This window comes from Pygocentrus nattereri, chromosome 27, assembly GCF_015220715.1.
Source record: "Pygocentrus nattereri isolate fPygNat1 chromosome 27, fPygNat1.pri, whole genome shotgun sequence".
Taxonomy (NCBI): Eukaryota; Metazoa; Chordata; class Actinopteri; order Characiformes; family Serrasalmidae; genus Pygocentrus; species Pygocentrus nattereri.
Genome location: NC_051237.1, coordinates 6411597 through 6427593, shown reverse-complemented (window position 1 = coordinate 6427593; position 15997 = coordinate 6411597). Strand labels below are relative to the sequence as shown.

The 15997-nt window shown below is 38.5% G+C and overlaps 1 protein-coding gene across 1 annotated transcript; it reads right to left on the bottom strand.

Moving 5' to 3' along the window:
- Nucleotides 1-5963: 5963 nt before the first annotated feature.
- Nucleotides 5964-15196, bottom strand: gja4 (gap junction protein alpha 4). The gene is made up of 2 exons (XM_017694159.2): nucleotides 15057-15196; nucleotides 5964-9527 (listed from the first exon to the last, which is right to left on the bottom strand). The coding sequence occupies exon 2, from the start codon at nucleotides 9516-9518 to the stop codon at nucleotides 8454-8456; it is 1065 nt and encodes a 354-aa protein (XP_017549648.1). The 5' UTR covers nucleotides 9519-9527; nucleotides 15057-15196; the 3' UTR covers nucleotides 5964-8453.
- Between the last annotated feature and the right edge of the window lie 801 nt (nucleotides 15197-15997).

Below are 15997 nucleotides of genomic sequence, written 5' to 3'. Positions count from 1 at the left end.
CAGACGTCCAAACTGATGTGGCCTTCAGATTAGCTCAAGAACAGTGTGTAGAGAGCTTCATGGAATGAGTTCCCATGGCTGAACAGCTGCATCCAAGCCTTAAATCACCAAGAGCAGTGCAAGTGTCAAATGCAGTGGTGTAAAGCGCCACCACTGGACTCTAGAGCAGTGGAGACATGTTCTCTGGAGTGAGGAATCATGCTTCTCCATCTGGCAATCCGATGGATGACGTTTGCCAGGAGAACAGTACTTGTCTGTCTGAAATGTGCCAAGTGTAAAGTTTGGTGGAGGGGGATTATGGTGTGGGGTTGTTTTTCAGGAGTTGGGCTCGGCCCCTTAGTTCCAGTGAAAGGAACTCTTAATGCTTCAGCAGACCAAGAGATTTTGGACAATTTCATGCTCCCAACTTTGTGGGAACACTTTGGGAACACTTTTCTGGAAGAATGGTCAAAAATTCCCTTAAGCACACTCCTAAACCTTGTGGAAAGCCTTCCCAGAAGAGTTGAAGCTGTTATAGCTACAAAGGAATTAAGAATAGGATGTCACTCAAGTTCATATGCATGTGAATCTTGCTTAGCATCAAATCATAACAACTTTAGAGAGCTCAATTTGCATATTTTTTATTGCATTTTATTTACAAGCTCTTTCCTCTTTTCTCACCATCTCATCCATGAAAGCCCGTTGATGAAGTGGCCATGACATTTGAGCAGCAGTTTAGTGGATTTCACCATAAACAATATAACAATGCCCACCACTGCTCCATTGTCAGGGTGAACAATCCTCTGGATCAATCCCTGGAGATAGCAACAGTGGAATCAGGAAGCAGATACAAACCCATTTCCTCCTGGCTGTCTAAATTAAGGCCTTGGCCAAGTACTTTTGTCAGTCACAGACAAATGGAAATGGCCCATGAACTAAGAACTCATATATTTGGTATAGATGCTGTAGTTAATGTACTGCAGCCATCTTGAGCAAAGAATAAGAGTTTTGTTGTGTTCTGCATAACTGACTCGTGATCTGCGTGCTTGTCAGGAAACCTTCCCTTAGGAGACATTAGTGCTCAGTATAATATCTCTGGTCTCATGAGACTAACGGCAGTTTCATTTTTACGATCATCTAGGGTTAATTTAAGATGTGTTTATATCTCACAAAGCTCTTTAGGAGCAATACAGAGATGAAGAAGAGACATGAAAGGTTTTAAGTCACACCTGAGACGATCATTTTAGCAGCATTTGGGAAGTGAGCAAGACATGTTTTTTAAAACATATCTATTATTTTTAAGGGAAACAACACAAATTTAGCCATTGTATTTACTATCCACAACTGCCAGCGATTGAGCTTTTTATATGTAATGCTGAATAATACTAAAGAAGTCGAAACTTTGTAAAGAATGTTTTCTTTGGGAACTATTTTACCTCACAATGCCCTGCATGTAGTCCTCCACCACAAATATATTAAAATGAATGGATTAACAAGATGTTTTAGGCCAGAACTTTATCAAAAACTATTATAAAACAATAGCCTTTCTGTGATGGAGCTTTTACAGGTCATCTGGTTCCTATCAAGTTTCTCTAGGCTGGAACATTTCACATCAAACCACTCTCAGTGACTTTGTTTCTGCCTTAACTCTTCTGTAAAATTATGCAGAAATGTTGAAAAAAAATTGTGGAGTTTCCCTGTAAGGTCATTTCACAGGAGATTTGGGGGGATATGGGAAAGGTCCTAAATCTAGTAAATATATGAGATAAAAAGACCACATCTTGGATTTTGCTTTCCTATATATATATTGACTGTTTGACACCATTAGTGGAGAACATCTGATCAGATAAACTGTCTCACTGAAACATCAGAGAATGTTCATGCTAATTTATTAAAAGGGCAAACATCTCTATTTTTAGGCTTCTGCCTAAAATAAAGAAGACTCCATGATGGCCTTATGTGTTCCGTGCCTTGTTATGACTATAGCTAGGGAAGGAGATGTTTTCATCACATCAGCTGGCAGGAAGTTTGAGTGTTCTGCCCAGTGGACACTGCCACCTTTGCCACAAATGCCAGCTTAAAAATAGAGGTTTGGGGCTCTGTGGAGGGATGCTATAGAATAATGTTGTTTTTTCTACATCCCCTGCACAATGTAAGGGTTCCTCTTGGTAATCAAGAGCAAAATGAGCTGAAAAAGTCTGTACTACTTATTCCTATTGATCGTTCATTCAAGCAAAAATCTAACCTTGATTTAAAGTATAATGATTGAAAGAAAAAATGAAATCTTGTCATGAAAAAAATATTTTTCTTACATTTATGTGTGCCACAATTATTGGCATCCCTAGAAATTCTTAAGAGTGAAACCTAATTGAAGTATATTTGCATTCATATTTTATGTAAGTTGACGTATTTCTTCCTGATTTATATAGGGAATATTTTGTCGCTGTCCAATATAAACCACGTGTCTCCATTTTTGTCGATTTTGAATTTTCTACATCATTTCAACGGACCAGCTGTCCTTTATGTTGTGTAATAATTTCATGATGAAAGGACCAATAGAAATGCTCCACAGTCACTTAGACTAAAATGTCTTTACACCGCCTTACATTGGAAACTAAGAGTGTTTTTGCCTTTTGCCTGAATGTTTATTTACACTATCAGGTCAGTAATTAAGAAGTTTCAAACAACTGGAGATGAAGAATCTGCTGGGAACAGGATGTCTTTTCTGACCCCGCACACAGTGAGGACGATGGTTCAAGTGGACAAAGAATCTCCAAGGATCACAGATGGGGAAGTGCAGACATTAGTTAGGTCTTGGTGTCACAACATTTTCCAAAATACAATCTAACCACATCCATATAACCACATGTTGTTTGATGAGCTGCCAGAAGAAAGCTTTTGCTGTCAAGGACCAAGAAACTCAAGCACCTACATTTGACAAATGTTACTGTAACTTTGTGTTTGTTGTACGGTCGGTTGAAACCGAAAAAAGATTTCTGGCAACAAAAGTGAGTTTGATGTGGACACAAAGATAGCCATATAGAAAAGTACCTCATCCCCACTGTGAAGTGTGGTTGTGGATCTGTGATTTTGTTTCTTTCAAAGGGCCTGGACAATTTATTTGGATTAAATTCACTTAAATCACAAACTCCATCAAGTATGAGCAGAAATAAAATCAAACCCTGACTACTCAGCCTGGAAGTTTAAAACGGGCCATAGTTTGGGATAATGATCCAAAGCACGCCTCAAAATTAACATAAAAACGGTTTACTAACCACTCAATTAAGGTTTTGCCATAACCTCCCCATCCCCCTGACCTAAACCTTACAGAAATCTTGGGGAATGAGCTAAAGAGGAGAGTCCACAGACTAGACTAGGAATCTGAAGGCTCTGGAGAGGTTCTGTATGGAGAAATGATCTTAGATCCTTGGCAATGTGCTCTTCAGTCTCATTAAGCATTATTGGAGACTCAAGAGTTGTTATGTTTGTAAGAGAGAGGCTGCACATAGGTTTAAATGAAGGGGAGCCAGTAATTGTGGCACACACAAATTTAAGAAAAAATATTTTAAAATATATTTTCCTTATAGAATTAAGGTTTTTAATCATTGTACTTCAAACAAAGGCTAGATGTTTTGTTGCTGTTTTGATAGAGGAATCAAAAGGATAAGTGATGAAGTTTTTTCATAGCCTGTTTTGCTCATGTTTGCCAGGGGTGCCAAGATTTGTGGTGGGCACTGCATATGAATGTGTATTTAAAAGGTAAAGAAGGAAATGCATCATCAGTAAGTGGGACAAAGTCAGGATACAGGAAATGACATGATACAAGGGTCGCTCACTCTCCTGCACATGACTGTACAAGTTACAGAAAGGGAGGAAGAGGCCATGCTGGGCTCACCTTGCAGAACAGCTTTGTGTAAATGAATTATATTATTTTACATTTCATCATTTTACACAATGATTTGTTAATTCACTTTAGTTTGTATTTGAAAGATACATTATGAAGAGCAAAATATTACAACGAAGATACAATAAGAATAGCAAAATTTCTGCTTTCAGATTTCAGTTGGTGTCTTCAGTTAGAAAATGATGTTGTTTAAAGGAAAGGTGATGTAACACAAGGGTAAACATGCTCCTGTTCCCATGTCTTAGGACATGTTGCAGGCATTAAATGTGGGATTTAGAATAAAAGTAAAATAAATAAATAAAAAATGAGGAAAAACATCAAAACTTGATTATAAATATTCAGAATATTTTCATCACTGCTTTGTTTTTGTTTACATTTCACACACTGTCACAGCTTTTTTTGCCATTGAGGAGTTCTCAACTGAACTGATTCTGGGATTTCAGCACTTGTCTGAAAACCTTTTACACAATATCTCATTCAAACATTTGTTTGAATCTGTTCAAGTGCAAGACAAAGATTTTCATTGACATTTCTGGCGCAGATGCAAGCAAAGAAACTAGGTTAGCTCAAATGGAACAGCTTCACTATTTGGTACAGGAAGGATAATCGCTGGTTTTATGAAAACAAAAGGGAAAGGCTGATACTGTACTTCTCTGAAACAGAATGCTGAGTATTGGCAAAGCAAGCAGCTCTCCCAGGCACTGTCCATCTCTTTGCTTGGCAGCATAGGGAAACTAAAAGGGTCGGCCTTCACCAGCTGCTCGCTGACCTGCACATCTTGCAGGGCACCTCTGAAGCTCTGTTTTGGCCACAGATGACATGGTAAACTCAGATCCAGGACAACCGCTGCAGAATTCTACGCGCTGGGCAAAGACTCCAGGTTATGTTTGGCAGCATCACAGCACACAGCTCATTAATCTCTCAAAGAGAGGAACCCAGCAATGCCGGCTACTCCCCCTAATAAAACATACATTCTGCTTGCCAGCATACCTTTCAACAGAAAAACCTGCCATTGTTGAAGAGCACCTTACTGAATGATGTCGATATGTTCTGTTTTCATCCCTGTCCTTTCTGGTGGCTGATTATTCTTTTGATTTTATCCTGGTGGTCACATCGTAAACTGAAGGTTTCTAAGAAGCTGTCCCACCCAGTAAATTACCCATCATTTCCATTTCCTGTTAAAGATAACAGCTTATCACTGAAGAGACAGCTCAGTAAATTGCTGGAAATGACTACACTGGAAAGAACATCACAACAAAACTTGAGGGACCTGCTTTCTTCAGACAGTTTGAAATACTTTTGACATTTCTGACAAGTGATATTTCTATATTTTGCTAAGCGTAATAGATTTCGTACTTCCTTCTCCTTATATACATTCCCCATAAAATCATATAAAATTACAATAAAATGGAATGGAATGGCTGGTTGGTATATGAATACCCAGAACTCAAGTGTGTAAATCTGGCTGGGTGAGATTAAGTTGCTTTGTCTACATTTATTTTTGTCTACATATGTATTTATTTGCTTCCCAGACTTAAAAAATATATAATATATATTACTGATCGAATACTGAGAATTTCCCCGTTGTGGGACTAATAAAGGATTATCTTATCTTACTGATGTGAGGGAGATTAAAAAAAAATGTACTACTAATGATCTAGGGAAAAAAACCCAATTTACACAATTTTCCACTCATAAATTCAAACTGCATCCAGGTATTCAAGGTCATACAGACTTGCCTGTGTGGTTTACCACACAGTTTGACTTACTGTGAACTATGAAAATGAACAAAATGTCCCTGTGCAGCTTTGTGGTGTTGTGCCGAATTCTTACTCCCCCACAGAATTCAGTTCCCCTTTGTGTGCATGCACATCATCCAAGCCTGTGGATATGAGATTATGTTTATTTTCATTCCTTTTATGTATAAACATATGATTCTACCAAATTGGTTCAAAGTCTTAGAGTTTAAAACACATTTCAGACTTTTAATCGACTTTGTGACCCTATAACTTATTTTTTTAAATTAAAAATGACAACGTTTAAATTTGTCACTAACAAAACAACCATGTCACTACTGAGACATTATTAACCATTTAATAGAGACAATTGTAGCTAATTTTAAGCAGAAGTCAAAAATGTTAGCCACTACATGATAGTACACACAGCTTTTGTACACATATAAAACACTGTACATATTACACATATAAACACAAAAAAGTTTTGTTAATGGCAGAAAATGAATTTTGATAGTAACAATTCCCAATGTAATACACTGCTTTTCAGACTTTGGTGACCCATTTACCTTTAAACAATGGGATCTAAGTGCTCACTATGTGGTCATGAGGGACAGGGATGCAGTCTCATATCCTGCTGTAAAATGCAGGGGTGTGGCTAAAATAAAGCCTTGCTTAGGGTTAGCGTTTGGGACCGCCACCTCCCAATAGAAAACACCCTATTAATGATGAAGTTGTATATATTTAGTTTATTACTATCTCAATTAATGCATTGGGTTTAATTAGATCGTAACCTGGCTGTGCACATGTTCAGCTGCATTGTGAACTTTTGCTTATTTTATAGTTAAACCATACCCGCTAAGACTGACTAAATGCAAACCAGTGAAATTTGGAGAGCAGATGTCTTAACTGATCGAGTGCATCTGGGGAATGTGGATAATTGTGTAAATTCTCCATGAACTATTCCTTTTAGTGCTCTTCGAAAAATGAGTTGTAGCAAACATTTTGAATAGTTTCTGAACACAAATACATATGATACAATAGTGCATTCCTTTATATAACACTTCAGGCTTTAAATGGAGACTTTCACCACAAAAATTGATGCTGTGTCTAAGGGCTACTATACATAGACTACTTTATTTTATTCTACCCATATCTATAGCTGGAAGCAGACCCTGACACATTTTCGATTAACTACCTTCTGGCTACCATTAGTAAAATGTGTCACAGTCTAATTGGAAAAAATCTCTCTGTCAAATTAACCAGTGAAGTAACCATGTACACTATATGAATGTATGATGAGAACAGTTTATTTTAGGAAAGAATGTTGATTCTTGTATAACAACCACTGTGTCTGAATATTATCACTGTTTTATATGACAGAACTTTGAAGCATTTACAAAAAAAAATACAATAGATGGGCTGGTTTAACAAACAGAGATTAAGCCTAAACTTAGACTACAAAGAATCTCCAAGGGTGATGCACAATTGGCACTGCAATTTAGTCCTAGACTAGGCTTATTCCAGTTTAAACCAGTCCAAAGACTATCGAAGCAGAGTGTGCTGAAAATTATCTCCATGTCTTGAATAACAATGAACCTTTTGCCTCCAAACAAACATTTGATGAACAGGTTTTAGCTGGAAAGTGCCTTCTAATGCTGAACTGATTTCAGACTGAAATGGCTTTAGATGACATTTTAAATTCCCTTATGATTATCTGGTATGCAAATGAAAAGCTAGTTTCTTCCAGTGAATCCAAGTAATGCCATGCAATAATTTAGCATGAAGACATTTCGTTTGTGCGTGCTTTCACATCGTAAACTTAGACATCCGCAAGTTTCTTTTTCCAATTCTGTTCTACCCTAAATGCTGCAGCAGCTACATTCCCCATTCATCTATCAGGCTCTAGACAGTAAATTTGAATAAGAAGCTAGCAAATTGGTTGAATTGAAGGCCTTGTTAGACATTTTTGCTGGATTCTTTAAATTGTGCTCTCTTTATGTATACTGCCGATCAGTACTAAGTCACCAAGTGTGATGCATGGTTATGTATGATGTAGGCTTTAAAAGAAGAGGTCTGCACAAGATGTTATATTAAATAAGCACTTACCTTTTCTGACAAAAAAGCCCTAAATATGACAAACACGTGAATGAAAACTAAAGAACAAATTTATTAGAACTAAACAGAATAAATATAAAATTCAGTATAAAATAAAAAAAATAACTATTGTTAAATACTTGGTTTCTTAATTCACATATTTGGCTGGTACACTGCATCAGCTTTGTTTACTCACTGTTACAGAAATACTCTGCTCTGAAGAAAAGTTACAGTTGAACAGATCATTAAGTTTTGTTATACACTTTTTAGACAGCTGTGAGTTTGGCTGCATCCTGAGACTAAAAACTAAAAAAAGCACTTTTCTATATGTAGAAATTATGGATAAATACATAAACACTGGCTGACTGATGGGCGTGATAAATCTTTTTTAATGTAACATTCATTTAATTGCTACTTTTTGCTGTACCTTTATCTTAAACTGCACTTTGGCTTTGCACTGTCCACCCTCACGTGACTCTCTAGAACCATTATTCCTCTGTGTGCTGAGCATCAGCATTGCTGAAGCAGAGATGTTAATGGGTTTGCGTGGCTGCCACTTCACCCCTTAACACCTTTAAACGCTTTTGGAGGAAGGCAGTTTAGCCGGGAGCACAGTACATTCCAAACAAGGGAAATGGCATTTGTCTCACAGTTACGCACTGAGAATTGCATCCTTCGCTCTGATGTTCCTAAACAGGATCCATTAAACTGGACCAGGCTAATTAGTTTTCAATTTGTCTTCATACATAGTATTTGTCTTTGGAGCGCTTCTCTTTATGGTCACTTCTACTGTGTTTTTTGGAGTGGATGTGCTTTTTTGACTGATGTCTGGGTTTGCTGTTTCTTACACAGTTTGAGTAGCTAGGGAGCATGTCCTCAGCTAGGTGGTGCTCCCTCTCAGTCCAGTCAAGGCTAGACTGGGTATAGCTGTCGTTGTCTACAGGGAGAAAAAGATGTCCCTTCTCCTCGTATGAAAGAGCATGAACCTCTGCCAGCTCCAGTTTTGTAGGAGTCCTCTCTATCTGCCTCCCAAGCTCATGGTACTGGTATCTCTTCTCCAGACTACGGGTGATGGCCAGCTTAAGGAGATGAAACAACTCCAGAACATTCAGGAACACAGAAATTGCGGCAATGATCTGAGTGTAGATGGTGAAAATGGTCTTCTCAGTTGGCCGCGAGACAAAGCAGTCCACAGTGTGAGGGCAGGGTTGACGCTTGCATTCATACTTTGCCGCAACTACAAATCCATAGAGGAACCAAAGACCCACAATGAAGCCCACCTCGAGCAAAATCTTTAGGACTATGCTAACCGCGTAGACACTTAGCAGCTTCCCTTTCAGCTTTGGAGGCGCTCCCTGTTTCTTCTTATTTTCCACCTGCTTCTCATCTTCCTCATCCTCTTCCTTTATTACATCTAGCTTACTCTGATTGGCTTTTCCATTCCTCTGCCTCCCACGCTGCTCCTCTCTGGTCTCCTCTGCTGTCTGCTGGTCCTCATGTGTCTTCAGAGCTACATAGCCAAAATAAAAAATGGTGGGTGTGGAGACGAAGATGACCTGCAGAACAAAGTAGCGAAAGTGGGAGACAGGAAAAGCCTTATCATAGCAGACGGCCTCACAACCGGGCTGTTTGGTGTTGCAGATGAAGTCGGACTGCTCGTCATCCCAGGCTGACTCGGCTGCCGTTCCCAAGACGAGCAAGCGAAAGAGAAAGAGTACAGTGAGCCACACACGTCCCACGTTCGTCGAATACTCCTGACCTTCCACTAGCAAACGCTCCAGAAAACCCCAGTCAGCTCTGGACATCCTCTGCACCTGCAAACACACACACATGTGAACAAGGATATTTTTACTAGGGCTGCATGATAGGGACAAAATATCATATTGTGATTGTATTGCCACATATGCCTTGCAACATAGCACTTTATCAATTGAGTAATCAAATGATTTTTTTTTAAGGCCAAACAATAAAAATGTCTTAAACTCTGCCTCCATGTCTGTATGTCTGTTATGAGAATGATGTACAGATGTTTGTATGCTGATTTACATCAGAGTTGTATTGTTTGAATTGAGTTTGCATTGTTTGTGATATGTTTGAGATATTTTTTAACGTCCACACTGGCTCATTAACTGAGATATTGTTCATTGCGAAGTTTGACAAGTCGGGTCACATTTCATCACAGTAGCAGATTCTGACTAGGCCATAAGCCAAGGACTTTGCACCAAGGTAGCAGAGTTTGATTAAGCTTTGAAATGGGGAATTTGTTCTATGACAGCACAGTCTGACTAGGTCACAAGTCAGGGACTTTGGGATGCAGTAGTGGAGCTTGAGTAGGCCATGAGCCAGGAATTTTGCACCATGAAAACAGAGTTTGACTAGGCCATGAGGTGGGGACTCATTATATTACTGCCAATGGTTTTATATCTTGATAGTGGAGTCTGACTAGGCCACTAGCCAAGGGTTTTACATCTTGATAGAGGAGTTTGACTAGACCACTAACCAGAGACTTTGCAATATAATTGCAGAGTTTAGCCCACTAGTCAAGGGCTTTACATCATGATAGTAGAGTTTGATGAGGCCACTAGCCGAGGGCTTTGCATTGTCATAGTTGAGTTAGACTAGGCCACAAGCTGGAGACTTTGCATCATGATAGTGGAGTTTGACTAGGCCACAAGCTGGAGACTTTGCACCGTGATAGTGGAGTTTGACTAGGCCACAAGCTGGAGACTTTGCACCGTGATAGTGGAGTTTGACTAGGCCACAAGCTGGAGACTTTGCACCGTGACAGTGGAGTTTGACTAGGCCACAAGCTGGAGAATTTGCACTGTGATAGTGGAGTTTGACTAGGCCACAAGCTGGAGACTTTGCACTGTGATAGTGGAGTTTGACTAGGCCACAAGCTGGAGACTTTGCATCATGATAGTGGAGTTTGACTAGGCCACAAGCTGGAGACTTTGCACCGTGATAGTGGAGTTTGACTAGGCCACAAGCTGGAGACTTTGCACTGTGATAGTGGAGTTTGACTAGGCCACAAGCTGGAGACTTTGCACTGTGATAGTGGAGTTTGACTAGGCCACAAGCTGGAGACTTTGCATTGTGGTAGTGGAGTTTGACTAGTCCACAAACCTGAAACTTTGCACCGTGGTAGCAGAGGTTGACTAGGCCACAAGCTGCAGACTTTACATCGTGATTGCGGAGTTGACTAGGCCACGAGCCGGAGACTTTGCATCGTGATTGCGGACTAGGTCACTAGCTGAGGTCTTTGCATTGTGAAAGCCCATGGCTGTGTGTATTATTATATAAGTCTTTATTGCAGAAACTTTTGCTTTATAATGATCCTCACAACCACTGATACAATAACACTAATGCTTACTTACTAATTACTAGTAATTACTAATGCTTCTATAGGAATTTCAATGTTAAGTTCAATGCTAACAGTGGTATACATTCACTTCCCACTGCATTTAATAGGCCTATTTAAGCCTAAGCACTTGCAGGATTTGAACCTTGTAACACACACTTAAGTCTGCTTAATGGTTCATCCTAGACCTAGTTAAACATACTTTTACTTCTTATGGAATTTATAGCAGAAAACCTTTAATTTTATTTCATATACATTTTATTTGTAATTCACTTTGAACGTTTTTTAAAATCAAGCAACCAATTTGAAGTGAGTAATTGTGACTGCCCTATTACACAATAAAACACGTGCATATAACAAAGTTACGGTCTGCATTAGTTTGACAAAACCACGATTCAGCAATCCATGATCATGTGAATCCTTTATATCTTTAAGATTCTCACAAAAACACTCAATGAACATTAACATGTGGAATGAGTTAATGGGCTTATTTGCATGTTGCAAAAGCCAATATCCACCAATATTAATGGCACTTTTCACAAACAGAGCTCAATTTATGTCCCACTACCTTGTTGTCGGTGTAATTGTTTATCATTTCTGTGTAAAGTAAAGGGATCTGTACTTAAACGTAAAATAAAATCACTAAAATTAGTAATCAATGATCACAAAAAGAGATAAAACATCTGTATTTAATTTAAAAATTTTTAAATTGTGACACTGTTTTTAAACTTCCCTTAAATTAAATTAAGTATATTCATTAAATTTTCCAGTGATGTCATAATTACAATATCATTTAATTAGCATGTAATTTAATGTCAAAAGAATTGTTTTCCCTATTAATTTAAAAGAAGAATTTTAATCTGTTTTATATTTTATGCACAACCCTGTTACCCAAACCTGCTCCCCCTCATAGAAAAATGGAACATTCCATTTATTATGATATATACAGGAATTTGATCATCTTGTTGTTTTCTGCAGATTGACCATCAGACAAGTAAGTATTCAAATTCTATTTTCTTAATTTACACACAAAACATTGATTCAGCTGTGTGAGTAAAGCTTACCCATTAAACCGTGTTAGAAAAAACAAATATGTATTTATATTTTTTTAAATGTAAAATTTAATGCACTGCTATTTTTATATATATATATATATATATATATATAAATAACAAAGTTACACACATTTAATGAATTTATAAAATTGTATGTAATATAATAATGTATATATAAAATTGAATGAAAATGATATACTACACATATTTTAATGAAAACAATTAGATTAAAATATTAAAATATTTTTTCAACTTTCCCTTCTGCTTTGTGTTCTGTATTTGCATTAATAATATAATAACACAGCCTGATGGGGAATATGATCTCTCTCTATTCGCTTCAACACTGTTACCAAGTTTTAGCCATGTTATTCAGTCATTTGAAAGTAGTCTTAAAGCATGTAATGTAGCATGTTCTGTTACCAGAAGTGTCAGTGTGGTAATGAGAATCATTAGTTCAAACTACTAATACAAGTAAAATGGCACTATGTGTCAACTGAATTCATTATTTTCTAGCAAGATGACATTTATATATAAAATATGTAGCTCCCAAAAAATTTGTTACGGGGTTACAAAAAAAGCCATACATTTCAGAAGAAAACAGCTCATATATATTGGATTTGAGAGCCTGAGGTGGGAAAATTACAAAATTACATTTTCTGAAGGTCATTTACTCTGACTAATGCTTTGTCAAAAATGCCATAGAAAGAAGTAAAAAAAAATTGAGCCCTAAAATTCTAGAACTCTGTTCACAGAAAGTGGCAGTATGCAAACAATATGTTTGTTACATATAACAATATAACAAATACATCACTAAACGTCACATCACATCACAGAAGCATTCTGGTCATGCTATGTACAACACCTTTAAAGACCTAGTCTAATAAATCTAGTCTGCGTTTGTGCTGACGCTTGCATATAAATACTTCATAGTCAACTCACTTTTAGGGTAAAACTTGTTTTGGACTAAGTTGTGTCATCAGTAGAGATTCCTCTACTATCTAAACATAAGATGTCTAGAATTCTACTGCTGGTGTTTTCTAATTTGATGTTTGGTACTTATGGGACAATCATGGGACAGCATCAAAGCCACAAACTGAAAATCCAGCGGGAGCCCTTTATTAACACACACAGGAAATGAGAATCGCCGATCACGTCAGCACAAACAGACAGCTGGCAAATGTCAAGCCTGTGACACTATGACATTTCGGTGAAACCACTTAAATAAACAGTGCACATTTTCATTTCTATAGCTCCTGCAATATGAGTACAACAGCTGTGGCTGACTCACAGACACTTGCTACATCAAGAAAGTCTTTATGACGAAGTTCTGTCACAGCTCAGAGTCTCCAGATGTCCAGATATGATTCCCAAGCTGGTTATTTGTTTGTTTTTTCAACCGTGTCACAGTAGGTAAGAGCTTTATGAGCCTTGTCCCCCTATTTCTTCAGCAACATAAACCTGCGGGGAGACATTTTCCACAAATAACTGCCGTTTACGTCCCAGAGACACAAACAGTGAAGAGCTTTTATTGATCAAACTGCATGATCACTGTATTTACAAAATTTGGGCTGCTGTGTTGCTTTCGTGTGAGATTGAATTAGACAGAGATAAGCTAGTTTAACTAGCCTAGTATTGGCTGATCTAACTGCTGTTGATTGTAGACATGTATAAATGATTGTAGCATTTCCAGCACTGTCTCTGTTAGAGCAGTCCCTGGATGACAAACTGCTCTACATGTGGGTAAACATCCCCTGCTCTGAGCTCTTACCCCTCTGCCCTTATCTGGACGGAGAGGGCTTTTTTTCCTCTTTGTGGCCGGAGGGAGTTTGTTGTTTACGCAAACTGCACGCAACTCTGAAGCAAACTACATCAGTCATCTAGTCATCAGCATGTGACTGCAACATTTTCCACCAGTAAAAACATTATATAACATTTAAATAAACACAAACAAACATGAATACAGTAAAATGTGACAAGGTTATCTCTTTTTTAACAACAGATATTAATATCTCGGTTAGAAGAATAGAAATGGGACACAAGTTTGATGTTTTCAGATTTTTGCTTTTCAGTTGCATTAAATGTTAAATTAGATCAGCAGCACATCTGGTTTAATTTAATAAAGGACTGAGTAGATAAACTATGTACAGGACGGTAGCTGTAAATAATGTACTTCCCTAAAGAGAAGTTGGAAATGATTACACGAACACAACGATACAGAAAATGACCACGGTACTTATTTGTATTTATTCTATTTTATATGTATATATGTATGTATATGTATATCACTGCTGTCTGAACAAAACCTCGAATCTCTATTTTTGTTATTTTTTTGACAAAAAATGTTTTTGACATAATTTGAAAATACCTGTTACCCTTTACAGTGAGTGTATATTTGATGATGAATGGACAAAAAACAACGGCCCAATTGGACTTTAAAAAAAAACTCTGGTTCCATTGACTTTCATTAAAAGTAGAGTGTGTTGTGTCCTTCTCTGTGAAGTGACCATTCTGGAGATAAGAGGTTTTGATCCGACAGCAGTGATGTATACATATATATGTGTGTGTGTGTGTGCATGTGTGTGTGTGTGTGTGTGTGTGTGTGTGTGTGTGTGTGTGTGTGTGTTCTTGATTGGCTAAGGAAATGTAGAAATGTCCAAATAGGGGAACAACTCTTAAGATGCAGTGAAGATGCAGTGAACAGTGCCAGTTACAACCCTTCAGCTTTCCCTGTCATCCACGCAGCTGCCCTCACTGTAAGATCTCACGCTGCTCCTCTCAGCGTGTATAATGTGTGATTTGCTGGTGATGCTACTTTCACTTTGCATTCCGCTCTTGTACCGCACGGTCTGATCACATCTCTGCCTGTGTAGATACAGCACTGTCCACTACAGTCCACTAAACACGAGCTGACACCGATGAGCTCTTACCTGTCACTCTCTGGATGTGTTTGTGCTGTCCTGATCTGTCTGTGCAACAGTTCCTCCCTCCGAGTCTCTCCTCCGAGCTGAATGGCGGTTATGGGGAAAAGTGATTCCGAGGGAGAGGAACTTTCCCATGCTTTTCCAGTGGCCCTCCCACAGGAACCTGGTCCAGGAAAAGGGCCGGACGGACTCAAAAATAGTTTTTCCAAGTTATGCCTTTGGATAGACTCGTTTCGTCATGGAGGGTTTTGACCCTCAGGATCAGGCCTTTATCAGCTCCATCACCTCTCCGGTCTGCCGCCGAAACAACATCATTATCGCGTTAAACTGTTATCGGCGTCTTTTCCAAACCAGAGACACTTCATTAGCAAGCTTTTATTCACAAACGCTTCTGAAGTAAATAAAGCGAATCACAGCCGTCACCGACGGGCTGACTGTGTTACAGCATCTCGCCACCAGGTGTCACTCGCGGGTTGTGGAGCTCTGCAGACCAGCACAGGCGAGCTCGGGGTAAGGGAGGCAGAGACATGGCTGCCCGGCTGTGTGTAGAGATGTGCTCGGTGCCGGAGTGTTTATGTAGTACAAAAGGCAAGATACCATCGAAAGAGATGAGAAGGGCGATTAGGGAGCGTGTTAAGAGCTACAAACCAAATCAGCAACGTGGGCTCAAGGCTTCTGGAGTGAAATCAGGCTGTAAGCGCATTTCTGTCGATAATGGTCATTTACTGGTCGAAGCGGCTTTTGTTTTCCTTTCCTTTTTACAAACTTATATCGAGTGAACAAACACACATACATACGTGCATTAAATGAATATTATAATGTTGATACACAATGAAATATGTAGCACTTCTAAAACCAACAGTAATGCAGCAGGTGGAGCTTATAGGGAGGGGTTAAATAATGTGTAGCCACAGATGGTTGGATGTTCACTATATACATATATAAAC